We start from the raw sequence: 20,651 nt of genomic DNA, 5'->3' as shown, positions 1-20,651 counted from the left end.
ACCAATTTTAAACCTGTGTCAACACCCATGGAACTGAATCTAAAATTAGATAAAGCTCAAAAGTGTGATAATAGATTTCCATATCAGCAATTGGTAGGTGGTCTTATGTATCTGGCAATTTGTACATGGCCAGATATTTCATTTGCATGTAGTAAACTCAATTTAACAGTTGTTGCAATGACGAACACTGTGTTGCAGCAAAAAGAGTTTTGGGATATTTGGCAGGTGCATTAAATTGTTTCAAGTTTAAAAAACATGAAACTGATATAAAAACCTGATGGGCAAATTATGTGGTAGACTGTAAGTCACATAGTGATCTAGTTGTAAAATTTGGAAGCTCAACTATAAATTGGGAATCAAGGAAGCAACAGAGGCTTATTCAAGCATTGAAGCAGAATATTATACCTTGGGTGATGCTGCTAGAGAAGTAGTTTACCACATAATTGATAGTAAAGTACACTGGCGAACTTTAAAAAAAGGTCTCCCTCCTCTCAGTTAGATTGGAAGCAACAAACAAAAACCGATATTGAATTGGAAACACTCCAGCGTCAATGTCGAAACTCTGTGCAAGATAAGAAAGAGCTGCACAGTTGTCAGTTGTGAACACCACACAGAAGAGCAATGTTAACCATGAGTCACCAAGGAATTAGCACATCGTTTCTTTCTGTGGTCATTCGGCCTCGGAAGAAATATTTGTTGTCCATTTTGAGCTCTCAAGAAATCAGGTTCTGAGCTGGCGATTTATTTCCTTCATGAATGAAAATAGGTTGTTCATTTTTTGTTTCTTTTCTCTCTTTGGTCATTACCTCTAATACAAATATAAAAAGAAAATGAGCAAAGAAGGTCGTTTCTTTCGGCACGTGACAGGCATGTGGTAACCTTGCTATTTTTACTACCATATTATATCCCTATTGTTTAATTTCAACGATAAGGACAAATGTTGGAGTGACCAGAAAAAATGAACGAACACAATAAGCTCTTTAAATATTACCCACGCTTCAGAAAATAGATTCCGGCCCCAGTGGCAGAGTGGTTATCACATCACGCTACGACGCTAGGCGTCCCGCATTCGAATCCTGGCCTGGGCATGGATTTGTGAGTGTCCATTCATCAATTTCATCATATCGTCACTAATCCCCATATTTGATTGAGTTTGATTGATTTTGTGTTTCAAGTCCACTTTATGCACAGTAAGGGTAATCAGGACTGGACCTACAGTTTAAAGTGGGATCCAAACCACTATGTGCCTCCACCGCCTATCGAACCCGGGGACCCTTGTTCACAAGGCGACGATGCTACAACTGCACCATCGGGGAGGCCTCCCCCATATTTGCAACTTAGCCAAAAGTGGCACAAGAAGCAAAGTAAAATAAAGCAAATCAATCATTCAATCAATCGAACATAGGGTCTCCGGTTTCATAGAGCAGTGTTCAAAGTATTCAGTCATGAAGACCCTCAAAATTGAAATAATAAGTGGAACAAAAAACCTGATATTAGAGTATTTTAAGAGTTTATGCAGATTAACAGTTCACGTCAGCCTACAACAATTTCACCTGTATTGTGTGATATATGGTTCTGCCCCAATATAATTGAACGTACTCTTGCGATAATAGTTACACATTTCCGTCTTGCAACACACAATCTCGACTCGGCACGATATGTGCATTTCCTTGCCCCTTTTCTGTATTCTTTCTATTTAGGATATTACATTGCCTTTTTGCCTCTTGGTTAATCCGTGGCGATGAGAATGATTGACCAATTGATAACATGGATGTGATGGGGCAAACATGCCTTAATCATGGTTCGAACTTAAGACCTCTGTCTTCAAAGCACGTTACAATCTGCCACGTGTGTCTTTTCATCTCCAGTCACCATTAATTTCAAGAGGTAGAAAACGACGTTACTCAAACAAACTGTGTAAATAATTTCCATGACCATAAACATTTGTTGCACTTGTTGAGGAGGGGGGGGGGGGTAAGGAACACAAAAATCTTCCACAAACTGCCCAGATCGTGCCTGACAAGACTCCAACAGAAAGCTTTCCGGAAACAAGTTTACGTGCGCATAGGATAGTGATGGCCTTGTCTGCAACTGCCTTCCCCCCCCTTTCTTATCCAATACAGTAGTAATGAAGTGTTTCCAACTACCTTCCAATCTAACTAAGAGGAGGGAGACCATTTTTTAAAGTTCGCCAGTGTACAAGTAGTTATTTTTAATGACAACCAAAGCACTTCATGAACTTATTCTTCAGTATTTTCAACAAAATAGGTGTACTAAACACATTGATGTACTCCACCATTTTATCAGAGATGTTATTGAAAGGAGCATATTTCTGTGTTTTATCAGTCTACTACTAATATGGTGGCGGACCTATTAACAAAACCTGTTCATGAGAATTATGCAAAAATTAGGTTTGGTGTAGGAGGGAGGGAGGGAGGGGGGGGGAGAGAGAGAGAGAGTGAGTGAGTGAGTGAGTGAGTGAGTGAGTGAGTGAGTGAGTGAGTGAGTGAGTGTGAGTGTGTGTGTGTATCTATATATATATATGAGTAAGGGAAAATGTTAAGAATTTGATACAGTAATTTGCCATTCTCAAGTATGTAAAACAAAATGTGAGTGTAAATATTTTCACGCTTGTGCACTTCATTCTTCAGTTGTCTTGCACATCCCCCCCTCACCCCTTCTTCTTGTGCATGATGCATGTGAGTAAAGCTGCCTGAATTGGCTGTGGTCATGTGTCAGTACAAACCGAAACTGCCAAAAACTTTACATGGATAATTCAAATATCTGGATGAAATCTGATCATTTAGAAAATTTTATCATCAGATAAAAAAAAATTATGCTATGTTTTGAACATTCATCTATGTATTGTTCTAATTTTTCTTCATGCTTACCTTGATACGCACCCACTTATTGTATCATTTTAAGTGTTTAATATGTTTAAGATGTTAATTGTCTATGAAGACGTAATTTGTTTTGTTCAATTGGGTAATCTATTATGGTTATGGACTAACCTTAAAACATTTGATTGTGGGTTGTGAGGTGAGATATATTATGAATGTTGCTGGATAATGGAAGTGATTTTGGAAATGTGAATGTGTTAATTTGTGTAGTGAAGAACAATTATGATCTTAATACAATTTTGTTTCTAATAAGGAGTTTAATTGTAGTGTAAGTGTAATATATTAACTGACATCTAAATATATTTTTTGTGTGCGAGAGTTGGTAAGGTTTACGTAAGCATATTCTTATCTGATTTCCCACAATCTGAGGGCTTCAAAGTAGGCTGATAAGTCTCATGCTCGCCGTCGAGGAATAAAAGCAAGTAGATCCATTGAGACTAAACCGGGGAACATAACAACCTTCATTTGAAAACATATGCCATGCTCTTGTTAAACAGCTAAACTTAATGCAGATTTTTCATTCGTTATGGGTGTTCTAATAAATTAGGAATATATGGTGTACTTATGAAAAAAGAGATGATACAATATACTCACTCACTTACTCTCTAGCATTCTTAAACCTGAAGGTTTATGGCTGCAGCAGCAGCACAAGCCTTCCATCTGTCCTTATCCTGGGCAAGATCAATCCAATCTTTTTCATCCTTGCCGATTTCCTTTAGGTCCATCTCAACATTATCCATCCTTCTTTGTCTTGGCCTTTCTACAGGTCTCTTACCATCAGGTTTCCCAACAATAATCCTGTAAACTCTTCTTTCCACTCCCATTCATGCCACATGGCCTGCCCATCTAAGTCTTCTTGATTTCATTATTTCAAATATCTGGACATGAATACATACGTAGGCTATTCGGAAATCAACCTCAGTTTCGCTGGTAGAAGCGCATGAGTTACTGCAACATGGTCCAAGTGATCGGTTACTGCGTTCAGTGCTTGCTGTGCAGCGAGCGGAGAATGATGGCTAGTGTAATCGCTGCTCTTGCCAAATGTGAGGTTCGCGGTGTGATCTACTTTCTTCCGGCTGAAGGAATCACCTTCATCGCAGAATGAGTGTCGTGTATGGAAAGAAGTTCATGAGTGAAGGTTCTGTGAGGGAATAGTGTCAGAAGTTTTGAAAGAGACGAACCGATATGCACAATGAAGGTGGCCAGGGAAGACCATCTATCGTGACAGATGACACTGTGCAACGTGTGGACAAAGTGATTCACGACCGCCTCTGCTTCACAATATCGGACTTGTCTTCTGAAATCCTGAAAGTCGGGCGAAAAGCACTTTACGAAATTGTCACTGTAAAGCTGGGTTATCACAAGTTTTGTGCAAGGTGGGTACCCAAGGACCTCACCGAGGACCATGGCAGCACATGGGGTTGGCATCGCAGTTTCTAGAATGCTATCAAAAAAATGGTGATGCTTTTCTGTCAGGTGACGAAAAGTGGGTCAAATACGAACTCGCCAAACAAAACCAAAAAGGTGTGATCAATGTTGTCCAAGAAGCTTATGGCAACAGTGTTTTGGGACCAACCAGGGGACTTCCTGATAGATTTTATGGAGCCTGGTACAACCATCAATGTGGCAGTGTACAGTGAATCAAACCCTTAAAAAACTTCAACAGGCGATTCACAACAAGAGGCGAGGCATGTTGTCCTCGGGGATTGTTTTGGTTCACGATAATGCACGCCCACACACAGCCGTAGTCACACAAGCCTTGCTTCAGAAATTTCGATGGGAGGTGTTTAACCACCCTCCCTACAGTCTGGACCTTGCACCCAGTGACTTTAATTTGTTCGCAAAGATGAAAGTGTGGTTCGCGTCTCAGAGATTTGAGAGCAACAAGGAGCTGATGGACGGGGTTCGGAAGAGGCTGAGTTACCTGCTGTCAACCTTCTGCGACGAGGGCATACAAAAGATGGTGCCATACTATGACAAATGCCTGAATTCAGGTGGAAATTATGTTGAAAAATAGCACATGTATGTGTGCAACTTTTGTGCATAATAAATTTTAGTTGCCTTTATATCTGTTTTATTTCGTGCCTCCCGGAGCCCTCGTATTAAGCAGTTCTAAATTATGTAACCTTCTCCACTCACCTGGCTCCTCATCCCCTTTAGGTTCAAATAGTTTTCTAAGGATTTCATTTTCAAATACTCTTAATTTATGTTCAATTTATGTTCCTCATTTAATGTAATGAACCCAGTTTCACATCCATAAAATACTACAGGCAAAAATTACTGTATTGATTATTTTAACTTTTAATTTCTTAGATATTATACGAGAGGATAAAAGTTTATGAAGAAAAAAGTAACATGCATTTCCTGAATTAAGTCTGCATTTTATTTACTTCGTAATATAATTTTCATTTGTTAGTATTATTCCCAAGTACTTGAATTTGGAAACTGATTAAATGAGTTAAATTAAATTATTATTATTACCTAGAGTTGAAAAAAGCTGGCTCTGTTGAATGTTTTTTTTATGATAAAAAAGCTGGATTTTTGTAAAAAAAAAAAAGGACATTTTGGCAAGTTTGTAATGACATATTTTACAACTTGCTAAATAATTTTACATGATGTAGCCCAAATGAAACCCAACCAAAAAAGCAGCTCCAAAAAAAGACTGTTTTTTTTTTCAACCACTTCCAACTCTATTATTACACGACACTTGATTTTGGTCTGTTAGCATATATGTAGTTTCCTTTTTGCTAACTTCCAAGCGTATCTCTTTAGTGACTTTTATTTAAGTCCACTTTATGCACAGAAAGGCTAATCGGGACTGGACCTACAGTTTAACATCCGAACCACTATGTGCCTCAACCGGATATCGAACCCGGGACCCCTTGATTACAAGGTGACGACGATACCACTGCACCATCGGGGAAGCATAAATAAATTGTATTTATATCATCCCCTAGTGAGTCTACATCATCTGCATATACTAACAACTGAGTCAGACATGATGCATGCAAAAAACCACAAACAAACAAACAAACACCAAACACACACACACACACACACACACACACACACTCACTCACTCACTCTCTACAAGAAAAAGACATGAAACCACACACGACTGAACATAGTATTAGCAGATAACACCAACAACAGAACATTCAGACCAGCAGCTAAATAACTGACATGAATCAGGATTTTCAATTCGATCACTAACGTAAATTTTCTTCTCTTTTTAAAAATTAAAAATTAAGTAAGTTTAATAAAATAATTAAATTGTCTTACATCAATACAGAACTATGACTCACCTGAAATATTAAGTGCTTTCAATTGAAGACATTCTTTTGAAAGCGCTTCCAAAAAATCGTCGTCTACATGATAGTTCATGTGCAGGCCCAATGTTTTCAAATTCTTCAGTTTGCTTATGGCCATCCAAGAATTAACTTGTGTACGGGCATTGGCCATGCTCAAAACCTGAAGTCCTGGTGCATTTTCACATATTTCAAATACAACCTTTTCAGACAGATTTGAGCAAGAATCCAGCACAAGATTCCTCAGTTTTGGAAGTCGTTTGAGACCCTCAACAAGGTTTGGAAAGCAGATATCCCTACAATTGTTCAGAATGACTTCCTTTACATTTTTCGGTATGTAACTAAAACATCTGGTTGGGATTCGTAAGCTGCCTGACAAGTTAACTGTTTCAAGGTTTTGACACAGCTGAAAGAGTGTTTCAATGTCTTTATCTTTGATGCCTGCGCAGTTTTCTAAATTAATCCATCTGAGATCAAAGCAGTGCTTGCCCACAGCACGAATTCCATATGAGTGCATAGGCACATTTTGTAAATTCATCTTCTGAACAGTCCCACAATATTTTGCTGTAAAATGAAAGAATAGTTTAAAAAATGGTCGGAACTTACAAGAGAAGTCAAGATGTGGTTATGTATTTACAGGGTGGCTACAAACAAGCAGAAATGAAATTCCCTGACTTTTCCAGGTTTTCCAGGACAAAATTTACATTTTTCCCTGACAATTACAAACTAAACTAAATCGATCTTTTTGCAAATGGAAATAATAAACTCATACAGATCCAGGTATGGATTTGTTAAGTACCAATATTATTTTCTATGAAATTGACTTAATTTCTCTATTCTCTATGATTTGAATTCAAACTGCAAAATAGTGAATTTGGAAAATTATTAAAATAGGGAAGGAGTACGGAATTTTGTCATACGCAGTAAGTTTAAAATAAAATACTTGATTATTTTTAAAGTTACGACTAAATGAAATTAGAGTGAAGAGTGATTAATTAAGAAATACAATTTGTAATTTATCAGTCTCCTTATACATTCTCGGTATTATATGTTGATATTTCCACTGAGGTTTGGCACCCTCTGCTTGCAAGAACCATGAGTGCGGACTCATTTTTCAATGCATAAAGCACTCTTCTCTGTAAAGCAAATAACTTAACTCTTGCATATAAGTGAAACAATTGAATCGAACAAAATAAAGTATCATATTTCCTTACATTATCAATGGGATTTCTGCTTCAGTACAGTATATCCAAGTGAAGTACTCTGAAACAGACAACATGCAGTTATACCATTAATGCTGTCGAAAAGGGTATGTAGGTATTAGAAATTTAATGCAAAGAATTTATAGAATTGCATTGTATTTAGCTAACCATACATTAAAACAGGAACACTCTAATAATAAAAGCTTCTGAAAGTTCATATATGAGGGGCATCTTGAAAAAAGCTCCAATGGTGCATATACGCAGCACTGGTGGTCAGAGATAGACACACACCCATGCAGGCAGGAAGAAGTGGCATGTAGCAGTAACCTGGTACAGTTGCAATGCAGACGTTTTAGGACAGTTCTAGGTTAAAGACTGCAGCTGTGATAGAGTCTCCCACCGAGCCTAGCCTACAATACACACTCAGAATTTGGCACAGAGCCACCAGCAATTGTGTGAGGTGTGCAGACCGGTCGTCGTGTATGGTCAGACGATGGTGCAGACAATTCACGGAAGGCCAATCGAATGTGCACAACCCCATACAGCTGAGAACACACGGGTCCTTTGCATCACTTCAGGTGAGAGATCTTGGACCACTCCCTGTACAGCCCTGGCCTTGAATGTACCGACTTTCATCTCTTTGTTTAACTGCAGAGGTTTCTGGCAGGGCAAGGATTTGACAGCTACACTGCGGTAGAGATAGTTCCAGTCTTTGCTGTCAGACACATATACCATGGGCATACAAAATTTAGTGCCATGCTACTACAAATGCCAGAATAACGGTGGTGATTATGCCGAAAATTAGGTTAGGACTCACTGTTACTAATGCAATAAATTACAACTGATATTCTTGTTTTATTTATGCCTAATCGCTAGGGACCTTGATATTTTGTTATTTTTTTTCAAATTGGTGTATTTTCTTATTTTTTATTTTTTACTTTACGGTGTTATTTTTCTCAAAATTCACATTTTCATTTTAGCGCATTTTCTGGCAAATATCTGAAATTATTCCTTCATGGTGTTTTTAAACTACTGTTTCAAATTGTAAGTCACATGGCTTACGCCTCTTCGTGAGAGTTTGATATCTTGAAAGTTATTTTGGGAAAGTTATTTTCCATACACCTTTTCTTTAATTTTAAGTTAAGGATTTTAGATAATGGAATTTTTCCCGTATATACTGAAGGGTGCATAATGACCATAAGTGGCGACACACCCAAAAAATTAAAATCAATCAATCTCACATGACAGATACAGATATATTATGGCACAAAAAAATTGGCATTATCTTTTTTTGACTTGTCAGTATTAAGATTCCCAAAATTCGCTTTTTTGTTTTAGAACATTTATCTGCCAAATATACCAAAACATAATACTCCATTGTGCTTTTAAACGATTATTTTGAATTGTAGATCACATGGTCTACGTATTTTCGTGACAGTTTGATATGTTGGAACAGATTTTTGAGGAAGTAAAAGTAAAGTGCTCCACTGCACTTTTCCATGAAGGTGTATAAGGGTGTGGAGTTAGGGCCCCACACTTTCTTGATCGTGGCTAAAGGTGGGGGTCATGTGATAAGCACCACGCTCCTGGCTACCTTTATCCCTCAAAGTTTCCTCAAGGTACCAGCTTCATATGATGTTGGGTGGGTGCCGGAGCAGTTTGAATAAGCGGAAAACATCCCGGTTCTCCCCCGCAGGGGATCGACCGTGGGTCTCTTGCATAGTAGTCTGACGCCCTAACGACTGAGGTCCATTATTACTCGCTTGACAAATGCCAATGGAGCGCACTTATCTTGGCAATTCAAAACATATCTCGTGCGACAAATACGAGGATGTGGATCCCGTGTGACAGTAGATATACGCATTCGATCTCCTGTTAGAACCCTGCCACTTTTCTCTGTGATGCAAATGATTTTCATAGAAGTTGAAAAAATCGTGAAAAATATATGATTTAATGTGGCTGTCGGAATTATTCCATGTATGTATAACTCTATAGTTTACTCTTTAGTAAAATGTTGGAAAACTTGCATGTTCTATGTACACAAACATGCCCTAGAAAAGACAAGAATGTTGGATTTCATGGAATTTTTCGTTGTTTTAGGACATTTCCTTAAAAAAAATCGCTAAAAACACCAACAATTCACATTTTATGACAAATTCGCAATATTTCGATATTTAGAAAGGGCAAAAAATGTGTCCAGACATCACTGCACATTCCTAAACATAACTACGCAGCAATTACCATTTTTCACGGTTTTGGCGTTTGCGAAAAATCAATCGGAAATTACTTTCTGGCAACCCCTCGTATAAATCAGTAGATGGAAAGTGAAAATTTAACAGGGCTGGCGGAAAAAGGCCAATTCTTGAAGAATGTGATTTGCTTTTATGATTGAATGATTCAAGTAAATATGATACTAAAATATTTAAGTATTTATTATTAGTATTTTATTTCATAATATTGGACATTAACCTTACTCAGTGAGAGATTAATGACCATCTCTCGCGAGTTTAAACAGACAGGACAGAGAATGGTGTTAATTTCATTGCAATACTAGTGTTGCAGTAAATTTGAGGTTGGGAGCATGCACTTGCCAATTTTTATAACGTTCGCCAATGAAGATTCATGTTTCACTTTTTCGTGATAGTATTCAATATATATCTAGTTTTGTTGGATTCTTCTTGATATCTAAGAATAGTGCAATGTGATTGTAAACGTATGTTAACTTGTGCGAAACCAGTAATACATCAGGATGATGAAAGAAAACCTTTGGAAGCACTGCTACATTAAATGAGGTGAAGTGAGCCAGAAGAGTAATACAATTCCAGCAGCATATTTGCAGTCTAAAGCTCTTCTTGTTTATGCAAACGATTTTTGTTGGATGTTGCAGTCCGAAGACATCGAACAAAAATCATGAGTCCCATGCATGCAATTTCTGTGACATGTTGTAGTGAGATCCTTTGTCGGGTGGAGATATTCGACAAAAATCATATGTATCAATGGAACCTATTTGTTTCCATTCTCCTTCAGTTTGCCCAACAAATGCCTTACTACGACGTCCGACAACTATCGCATGGCGCCACCCGCTACCATCCCCTCCATCTGTTGACAGTTCTGTCTCCTTACTACTCCCACACGGACAAGAAAAAATGATAAAAAAGATAAAATAATGCATTTTCCACGTAATATTTAGAGACTTAACCTTTACTCCCTCGATGATATTATATGGTATCATCAGAGTAAGGTCGTTCTGACCCGATGAAACCATATGGTATCATCGTGCAGATTATGACATGAATGTGCTATTTGGACCCTCATACTCTTCTGTTTGGGTTGAAACTCTGACACAGGTCTGGAGCAAGCCTGGGTAAATTCATATTGATGATCAACCTCCTCTCCACAACATATCCATGACACATTTCCGAATAGTTTCACATTTTGGCTCATTATTCAACTTCTATGGCACCCAGGAACATGAAACAAGCTTCAATCTCTTTGGAATCGTCCATTCTTTGAAGAGAATACTAAGGTTTGCGCCTTCTCCCGAAAATAGCGAGACAAGAGGGGGGGCAAACTCCAGATTTTTGTGGGTTTTTTTTATTGAAATTCGGTGGTCATGCCCCCAAACCCCCCTTCCTCGGTTCGGCGATCTTAATTGTACACAGTTACATGCTACGATGTTTTAGCTGCAAAACAAAACTTATCCGAAGTAGATTGCTCCCATAGTGCCCGAGTTATAACAATTTTCCTACAAAAATGCTAATTACCTATTTTTCGGAAAAAAAAAAGAAATCGCATTTTGGCTTATTATTCAACTTGTATGACACCCAAGAACATGAAACATGTTTCATTCTCTTGAGAAATGTCTATTCTTTAAAAATAATACTAAATTTCGCGCCTTCTTCTTAAATAGCGGGAGAAGAGGGGCAAACTCCAGATTTTTATGTTTTTTCATTGAAATTCGAGGGTCACGCCCCCCAAACCCCTTCCTCGGTTCGGCATTCTGAATTGTACACAGTTGCATGCTATGATGTTTTAGCTGCAAAACAAAACTTATCCGAAGTAGATTGCTCCCATAATGCCCGAGTTATAACAATTTTCGTCAAAAGAGTGTTCGAAGTCAATGAAGACGATATTCCCTGACATTTCCCTGACTTTTTTTGACACCTCAAATTCCCTGACTTTTCCCGGTTTTCCAGGTTTTCCAGGTCTGTCGCCACCCTGATTTAAATGCATTGGGCCTGCTCAAGAGAAAAACATATAAGAGAAAAACTGAATATTGGTGGATTTTGAAACCACACAGAAGCACAGGTCTTTGATCTATAGAGTGTTGCAAGAGATGAGAACATGAATATTTGCTGTTGGTACAAAGATACCCTATGGTATGGTGAGAAGATAATTACCATTGTTACAAAAATGTTACAATCCTAAAACCCCGGTGAGAGCTTTCAGACCGAAGCAGCAAGTGGCAGCCAATGGGGATTTCACACCAAAGGGGCACACAACACTTGGTACTGCCCATTCAGTCTACAGAAAACATTAATTATACATGTGAAAACCAATGGACCAGGTGCCATGATGCACAGTATTGATAAAACAGCCGTCTGAACAACACACAAGGGACAAGCAACAAGTGCAGCTTGTGTCTTTGGTTCAAAAGCTCCCTATAAGTTGTGTTCCTTTTTGGCAAAAAGCCACGTAATAGTAAAAACCAGGAGACACTCATTCAAGTTCGTTTTTGAGAACAAGGTGCAAGTTGTAGGACTTTCAATGTGTTTTGCTCAGAAAATGTATATGTATAAGCTTTTCTGTTTATTTTTTGGCAGGGAGGGATGGCATGACATGGATATGGACTTCATTATGCCATGCCAGTGTAATGACAGAGATGCAATTATCACATCACAGTGTAGTACCATTGTGGTAATTTCAACACATATACACAATCTATCATCACATCATACAGTCCTGCAATTTGATTGTCCTTGGTGGGGCTCACAAGATTAGCACACAATTCCCACTTCACATTCTCCACTAGTGGCTCTATTGCTGCATACAGATTGTGCATCCTGCAACTTCAGCATCTTTAAATGTATACATGGATACGTCCATTTATACTATTCACTGCAGTACTGCAAATTTCATACCTATTGAAACAAGCTGAGCCAATACTAATATCGATCTATCAGTATTAGAGAGTATTCATTGCGATTTATTCACCGATAACTTTCCGGAGTTTGGCAATTTCACGGAGTCCACAAATGGACACTTTCGCAGTCTTAATTATCCTGGAAATTATTAAAAAACTTGCAAAAATTCAGTTTTCATTTAATTTGAGCAGGATTGTGTGAAAAGAGAGGTTTTGTAATTAAATGACAACTATCTTAATATTCTGATTTGATTCAGAGTTCCCACGTGAACTCTAAATATATTTTCCCATAGTTTTCTGGAGTACTCAATAGAAAGTACATTACTGTTTTAAATTTATTTTACAATTGCCTCAATTTTCCTTCTTAGCCACACTATTCTCACCTTCTTTATTATTATTAATAAGAATGGAACAGATTATTCAGTACCCTCAGCAGTATTGGCTAATACAAGCATATCATTGTATCAGATTTATCACTACTGATATATTTATAAGTCCTGCACTGTGGCCGGTCTAAGGCATCAGTCTTTGGGCTCCGGCTACAGAACGTGCACAGGTTAGTCTCTCCTGGGGAGAAAGTAATAACTTTTCTCTGAGATTTTGGCCTGTGTATGGGACTGGTAGCCACCTGCCATCGTGAGGAAATTGGGAGCTATGAATGAGTAGCGTAACCCGGTCATGAAAACCTACAACGACTGGGGGTTCGTCGTGATGACCACACGTCACCCCATAACTGGTTGGATGATCTACCACCCCGAGTAGAATCAGGTGGGAGTGAGACCAGCATTGGTAGGTAGTCCCGGGCCCTCAATGGGCTGTTGCACCATGGGTTATTATTATATATTTATAAACGACCTGTACTTAGGTGCAATATTTAACCATTTTGTTATTATTACTATGAACAACAAAGACTTGCAATTCATATGTCATGGTTTCATAAAGTAAATATTAAAATGCATGTTTCTTTCTCGAAGGCAAACCCCACTGCAATCATTTAGTTGCATATACTAATTCAGGAGGTGAACGAACCATTCATGCCCTTCAAGGAACATCTACAATTTTATGTTGGATTGGTTGAATATTGGTTATCAGTTTCAGTACATTTCATACCACTATTAGCAAAAAGTTCATATCAGTTCAATTTCTGATGTCAATAACAAATCTAATTCAATAATAAACTGGCACCTCTGTGCATATAATTAAGGATGTAAGTTACAGGATTTTGTGGGAGTTAAACAAATTTTCAAACTAAATTACAGAGCATAAAATATAATTTCCAACACATTACATAATATATGGAACAAATATTTTCAGACTTTTGATAAACAGAAGTTTACAAATGGACACAATATCAATTAATCTGTAATGTGAAATGAACAAATATCTAAAATCAGGGGTAGAACAGTGTGCCAGGGCAACTGAAAATTTTCACTTGGCACCTCAATTTTAAAATTGAGTTGAATTCTTTTTTTTACACTTACACTTACGGAACTTTCCAATTTAAAATAACAAGTACAGTATGTTTTCCGTACCATATGTATCATTAACCTTCAGCATCCGGATGGTCAAATTTGGAACCATGCTTGTATTTCCATTGAGGACAGAGGGAAGCAGTGCAAGGCAGCAAGTAACATGCCATTTCTTGAAAACTACACATCATATTTCATTTCTGTCTTTTCTTATCTTTAGTACACATATGACGGTATGGCATACTCGAATTACAAAACAATATATCTATTGTTACTATTACTTACAAGCAAAGTTTGAAAAAGTACTTATTTTCCCTTTGTTATCCTGTTGTTATGCGATAGGTTCCTAAAAATGGATATAACTTCTAAACTACCGCATCTTTTTGAAAAATTTAAATTCTACAAGCAAGAATGAGTAAAAAGGAATATTTTAAGCAATGTCCGACAATTAAGGATTCAGGGGGCGATGTGGTGGCATTTAAGGCCTGATTTTCGAAATTGGCCTGGACAATGTGGTAGCACATGACAGCAATTAACGTGCCATTTCTTGAAAAATATACAGGGTGTCATTTTAATGGCGCCCACGGAGTACAGATTCGTATAGAGGACATCAAAGCAAACAACTTTTCCCAGTAACATTTTTCTCGTTGGTGCGTCGATTCGTCGCTCCAGCCATTCAAAAAAGACCATTTTGCCGCCTGGATGCTGGCAACCCAACACAACATTTGATCGTACCTCTGACGTCATATCCTGAGGCGAAACAGCGCACGGTAGGGTTGCAAGGGACACATAACTTTTGTGAAAAATGACAAGCTACCAACCACATTATCTGTAAAACGAAGCGAGAAACATATGCAGCAGACCGAACATCATAGCCTACCAGCCAGAAGATCAGCAGTCATCTTAGGGGAACGGGGAAGTGAACCAACGATATGAGAAATGGTAAAAAACGTATTCAAAATGAAATGTCAATGTTGGATTTTGTCTCAGCCTACATCTGAAATATCAACATCAATAAATTTTATTGGACTTACAGCTTACACGTGGCTGTTTACGCCCAACTACATGTCAAATATTTGCAAATCTCGTTGCAAGGTTGATATCTACATGTTTGTATCCAGATGCCATGCGGTACTTTTGCGCTGATAACGCTAGTATCCGAGGTTCACGTTGTTACATTACGGCTAAAACAAGTACAACCACAGTAACAATCTAATTATGAATCAGTACCGAATATACTGCCCTGTTCACATTTGCAAACTATCACATGTGTATCCGGTGCATAGATAAACACAAAGTCGTCTTAGAGCCTGTATTACTACTACTTATATCCCTGTATTTTCAATCATTTTGCCACTTACCTCATAATGCTCTGAATATACATTATATTATCTGTTGCTTACCTTTGGAATTTTGAGTTCTTTCATTTCTATTTTGTTATCTGTTCAGTGTGTCACAGACAACTAGTATCGTACAAAGTCCCGATCGTTTAAATTAAGGGATCGTAGATAGGCTATGTGAAGCCTGATAATTCGAGGTTATTTGGCTGCGAGAGGTGTATCGTAAGAGGGGGTATAACTCTGAAAAGCTACGTCTACACTTAACCAAGCAAGGGGGCTAGCCCCGTGAAATAAGAACTACACTCACGATTAACTTTAAACACTACAATTGACTGGTCTGGCAAGGGTGTGAGAGAATGAAAGACAAGGATAGAGGAACGTTCGTTACCTGTAGATCTCGAAGTGACGATCGACTCGCTGGTTCGTTGATGAAACTCTCCTGAAATAAAACTCCTTTCCGATATTGTACTACTCCTCGCTGTAACTCCTTTTGTAACGTTCGGTAACAACTATTCACGCCATAACTTCCTTATTTCAACAACTTGTATAATTCCGAGGCACCGACTGTGCACGCGATAGATTTCAGATACCGACTGGGGGTGAGAAATATTCTCCCGAGCTATTTAAACGAAATTCGAACTTCGGCCGTTGAGAGACCGCGTCTCTCAATAACGGTGCTTTCAGCGTAAAGCTGTGTTTGCAGTATCTTTTCCGGAAGAATTCGTATCAGCGAATTTTTACATCCGCTGAAGATCGCAGGTGGCATTTGCTTGAAAGAAGCTCTTTCCAGCTTCTTACAGACTCGGGCCCTTTTTATGAAATGATTAGACTATCGGACTATGGCGCCCAGGGTGCCGGATTCCGAGTCATGCCTTCGGCATGATACGGTATCAGAAGAACGAAGTGGATAGACTAAATTGTAGATGCCAACTTGGTAACAAGATTTGCAAATATTTGACATGTAAGCTGAGACAAAATTCGATATGACCACTTCCACTTGAATTCTATTTTCTTTCTACTATTCTTCGTATCGTTTGTTTACGTCCTGTTAGGTTACAGAACGTGTTTTCTCGTTTTGTGTTACGGTACATAATGTGGCTGATTGTAGCTATGTCATTTTTCACAGAATATGCATGTTCCTGGCAACCCTGGAACGCATCGCTTCACGACGGGATATGACGTCACAAATGCAATCAAATGTTGTGTGTGGTTGCCAGCATTCAGGCGGCAAAACGGGCTTTTTTGAATGACTGTAGCGCCGAAACGACACACCAACGAGAAAAATGTTACTGAGAAAAGTTGTTTGTTTTGATGTCCTCTATACGTTTCCGTGGTCCGTGGGCGCCATTAAAATGACACCCTGTATATTAATTTCAGGTCTGTCTTTTTGTTCATTAGTATACCCCTAAAGGAATTATATACTTGAATTACAAAAGAACATATTCATTGTTACTATTAGTAACTAGTGCCGTTTGAAAAAAAATACCTTTGTTTCCCTTTGTTGCTATGGGATATATTGAAGACAAAGGGCTACAACTGCTAAACCACAGCTTTCAAAAATGTTTAAATTTTAATTGTAAAAATTAGTAAAAAGCAACATTTTAAGTAACATCCAACAATTAAACATTCAGGGGTTAGATGGAGCAAAGGCCCAAAGTTTGAAATTTTCCTTTTTTTTCTTCTTCAAAGTTGCAGCACAAGCATTACATATCTTCATAGACAGAGTTGGCCCAGGTGGGCCCAGTTTTCCATGTTGTTTTTTTTCCCAGAAAAATTCACCTTGAAAGAACCCTACAAAAAACCGAGTCAAAAAGTGTTCTTTTCTTTCAGAAAATGATGTAAATTTTTACTTGAAATACATGTGAGGTTCTACGATTGCAAACATTTTTTTAAAAAACTTGTAAAGAAAAGGTTTAGCAGAGCTTATAATACTAAAAATAATGAATGTAGTAGAAGAGAAGTAGGTTTCTCAGGCTATTTTCCTCAAATCATGCTAGAAATGGACATTAACAGAAATAAAAATAACATATATCTAAGAAACAAAAAAGAAAAAGTATCAGACATGCTTAGATAAAACATTTGCATTGATTGATGCAGCATAGTTGAACAAAACTTGTAATTTTGAAATGTAGTAGTACTTTGGTTACACTGGGCAACAAAATTAAACTTTGAAAAAAAAATTTGCATTAAAGAAGGTGTTCCTTTTAGTTTTCAAGCTGATGAAGACGAATCTGAACTTGGATTTTGTCCTGCACCCTCAGATTTCGAAATAATGCCGGTTATAGTATAGTATAGCGCAGAGCTTCATTTCAGCGACTTTTGTGCCCCTCTACTAAGTATCCCAGAATCTCAAATGATACCTTGTTGGAAAGCTTATGGAACACAGAATCCAAGGAGGTACATTTGGGATCCATCACACCCAATTTGTAGAAGAAGAAGAAGAAGAAAATAAGAAAATTGGGGGTAAAGTTAATTTTTGGAGAACTTTAGGTAAATTTGCAACACTTACAGTTGTGCTACGCAAACATAAACTCAGAAACACACACCCTATACATTAAGTTGGCTAACTGAAGTAGTCCTGTAGGGGGCATTTGGGGTATGGTTTTGGGCTAGAATTTCACCAGCAATTCAGTGGTGAAGTCAGATTTATGAAAACTTTAATGATAAGAAAGTTATGGGCATGAAAGGCCACGATCTGGTAGGCCAAGAACTGCCACTGACGAAGGAACAGCTACGGCAGTGCTAGCATTGTTTGCCAAGTCCCCGCAGCGTAGCACACGTCGAATGTCTGCGTAATGTGGTGTCAGCCAGAGTTCCATTTGCTGGGTGTTAAAGATGGTTTAGTGGCACCTGTACAAGCTGTAGCTGCAGCGCCATCTCTCTGAGGACGACCCGGATAGGAGAATGCAGTTTTGTGAATGGGCTGTGGAGCAAATTTGCCAACACCCACATTTTGCACTGCATATTCTGCATTCTGATGAAGCAAATTTTTATGTGAATGGAGTTGGATCCAAGATTGCGGATGTTGTCACGACATGCACCAAAAAGTATACCCCCATGCCTAACAAATTACTACCATGATGCTACGCCCCTTGTGGGTATGTACTTACATGTTATTTACCACGGCTACAGATATCTTAATCTCAGGGGGATAGGTTCTTTGTTTGAGAATTCCAAATAAGAAAGCGTTTTATAGCCAAGAGGATATAGTAAAATGCGGATCTATATTCTGAGAACTTGACAAAATACAGAGAAAATATATATATATATATATGTATGTATGTATAATCGAAAAGGCTTCTTCTTCTTTTATCAAAAAGGCTTCTTCTTCTTTTAATATGGAAAAGGCTTCTTCTTCTTTTATTATCAAAAGGCTTCTTCTTCTTTGATTATCGAAAAGGCTTCTTCTTCTTTTCTTCGTTTAATTTATTATCTTCCTTTAAAGCGTAATCTTATTTATGTGCTCGCTTTCCCCCCGCTTCTTTGTCAAACAATACAAGCTATACTTGTAGAAAGAGTAGGGTCAACTAAACTGACAATAGCGCCACCTCCTATTTGACAACCAGAGGGGAATAACCAGGATCGCTAATAACAAGCGCTGCCAATGGCCCAGTGCGACTAATAAAAGAGCGCAACCGAAAAGTGCTTCGGGGCATCTAATTTGACACAGCGGCACCGGGGACAAACAACCAAAACACTGACGATGTTCTCCTCATCAGGAAAATAAAGAGAGATTGAGATGACTTTCCTAAACGTTTCATATGTGGCCATATTCTTTATTCTTTTAATTTACAATATACATCATTCTATTTACTTCTTTTATAGTATTTGAACTCTTCTTTTATATATTTCTCAATTTACTATAATATATATAATTCCTCTTCTCCGCTCTAAGTTTTTTATAATTTCCTTCGCTCCTCTTTATATAGCATGCTGCCATCTCTTGTCGATTCCGAGAAACCATTCCACCTTGCAACATTCATTGTGTCGTGTGAAACTGGCACGTGACAATCACCAACTGCTGCAATCTACACTCCCTTTCATTTTATAAGGGGTGGTCAGGGACTTTTGACACCCTGTACATATTGCAATATGTATACTTTACATATGTTTCTTCATTGATTTTCATCCTACAGGACTACTTCAGTTAGCCAACTTAATGTACAGGGTGTGTGTTACGGAGTTTATGTTTGTGAAGCACAACTGTATGCGTTGCAAACTTACCTCAAGTTCTCCAAAAATTAACTTTTCCCCAATTTTATTTTTTTCTTCTTCTTTACAAATTGGGCATGATGGGTCCCAAATGTACCTCGTTGGATTCTGTGTTCCATAAGCTTTCCAACGAGGTATCATTTGTGATTCTGGGATAATTAGTAGAGGGGCACAAAGGCTGCCAACATGAAGTTCTGCGATTTCATTCTATACTATACTATAACTGGCATTATTTCGAAATCTGAGGGTGCAGGACAAAAACCAAGTTCAGATTAGTTTTCAGCAGCTTGAAAACTAAAAGGAACACCTTCTTTCATGCAAAAAATATTTTCGCTGTCGACCAGTGATCAGTCACTTCCTTATGTGGGGGAAACCATAGTGGCATATCACAGTTTCACAAGGCACTTTCTGTGCTCCCAAAATTTATGTAGAGGGACAGATATATGTATTTACCAGTGGTCGGAAGTAGCACGCTACTTGTAGTGTCGCTACTGTAGCTAGCTACAAAATTTGTAGCTGTAGCGCCGCTACTTTTTGAACACTGTAGCTGTAGCTGTAGGGAAGCTACAAAATTCCTGTAGTTGTAGCTTCTCAGCATTTTGAGATAAGTTTTGAATGTGGCAACAGAGTAAAAAAAAAAAGAATCAATAATAACGCTTACTTTTGCAGGAGGTTCCTAAAGACAAGGTTTATTACATGGAAATACGAATAATCTGGATTATGAATATCCTGATATCGCAGATTATAGATATCCGCTTAATTTGTTTCATTATATAATTCTAATATTCAGATAACTAACTGACATATACGAATATATTCCCGTAATTGTTTTGGGCTGCATCGCTATTTTGGGGTGAAACATGCCTCCTTTGCGGCACCACTGGAAAAAAACTACCTCATGAATCCTGTGCATATCCATTGTTAAGGGTCAGCAAAATGTCATTAATTATTATGTAAAATACAAGTTTCGGTGCAAAATCAAGAGATCAACTTTCCACTACAATGACAAGCAATAGTGCCAGCCAGTGGTGGCAATTAGGGGCGATTTTGCTGCTTTTGTTCCTGCACTGTGCTAAA

At 38.1% G+C, this 20,651-nt stretch overlaps 1 protein-coding gene across 6 annotated transcripts in view; it reads right to left on the bottom strand.

The window, feature by feature from the left end:
* The window catches only part of LOC145985091 (putative RNA-binding protein EEED8.10), an 83,584-nt gene that overhangs the window by 30,770 nt on the left and 32,163 nt on the right, over positions 1–20,651 (bottom strand). For 5 of the 6 annotated variants that reach the window (XM_083118683.1, XM_083118681.1, XM_083118685.1 and 2 more), the window contains exon 7: positions 6,206–6,772. The exons of the other annotated variant lie outside the window; for it this stretch is intronic. In XM_083118683.1, coding sequence (XP_082974809.1) covers positions 6,206–6,772 — 567 coding nt within the window. The remainder of the gene's footprint in view (positions 1–6,205; positions 6,773–20,651) is intronic. 6 annotated transcript variants of the gene reach the window in all.

The sequence above is a fragment of the Lepisma saccharinum genome, chromosome 3, assembly GCF_977018435.1.
Source record: "Lepisma saccharinum chromosome 3, izLepSacc3.1, whole genome shotgun sequence".
Taxonomy (NCBI): domain Eukaryota; kingdom Metazoa; phylum Arthropoda; class Insecta; order Zygentoma; family Lepismatidae; genus Lepisma; species Lepisma saccharinum.
This window is presented reverse-complemented; position numbering and strand designations above follow the sequence as displayed.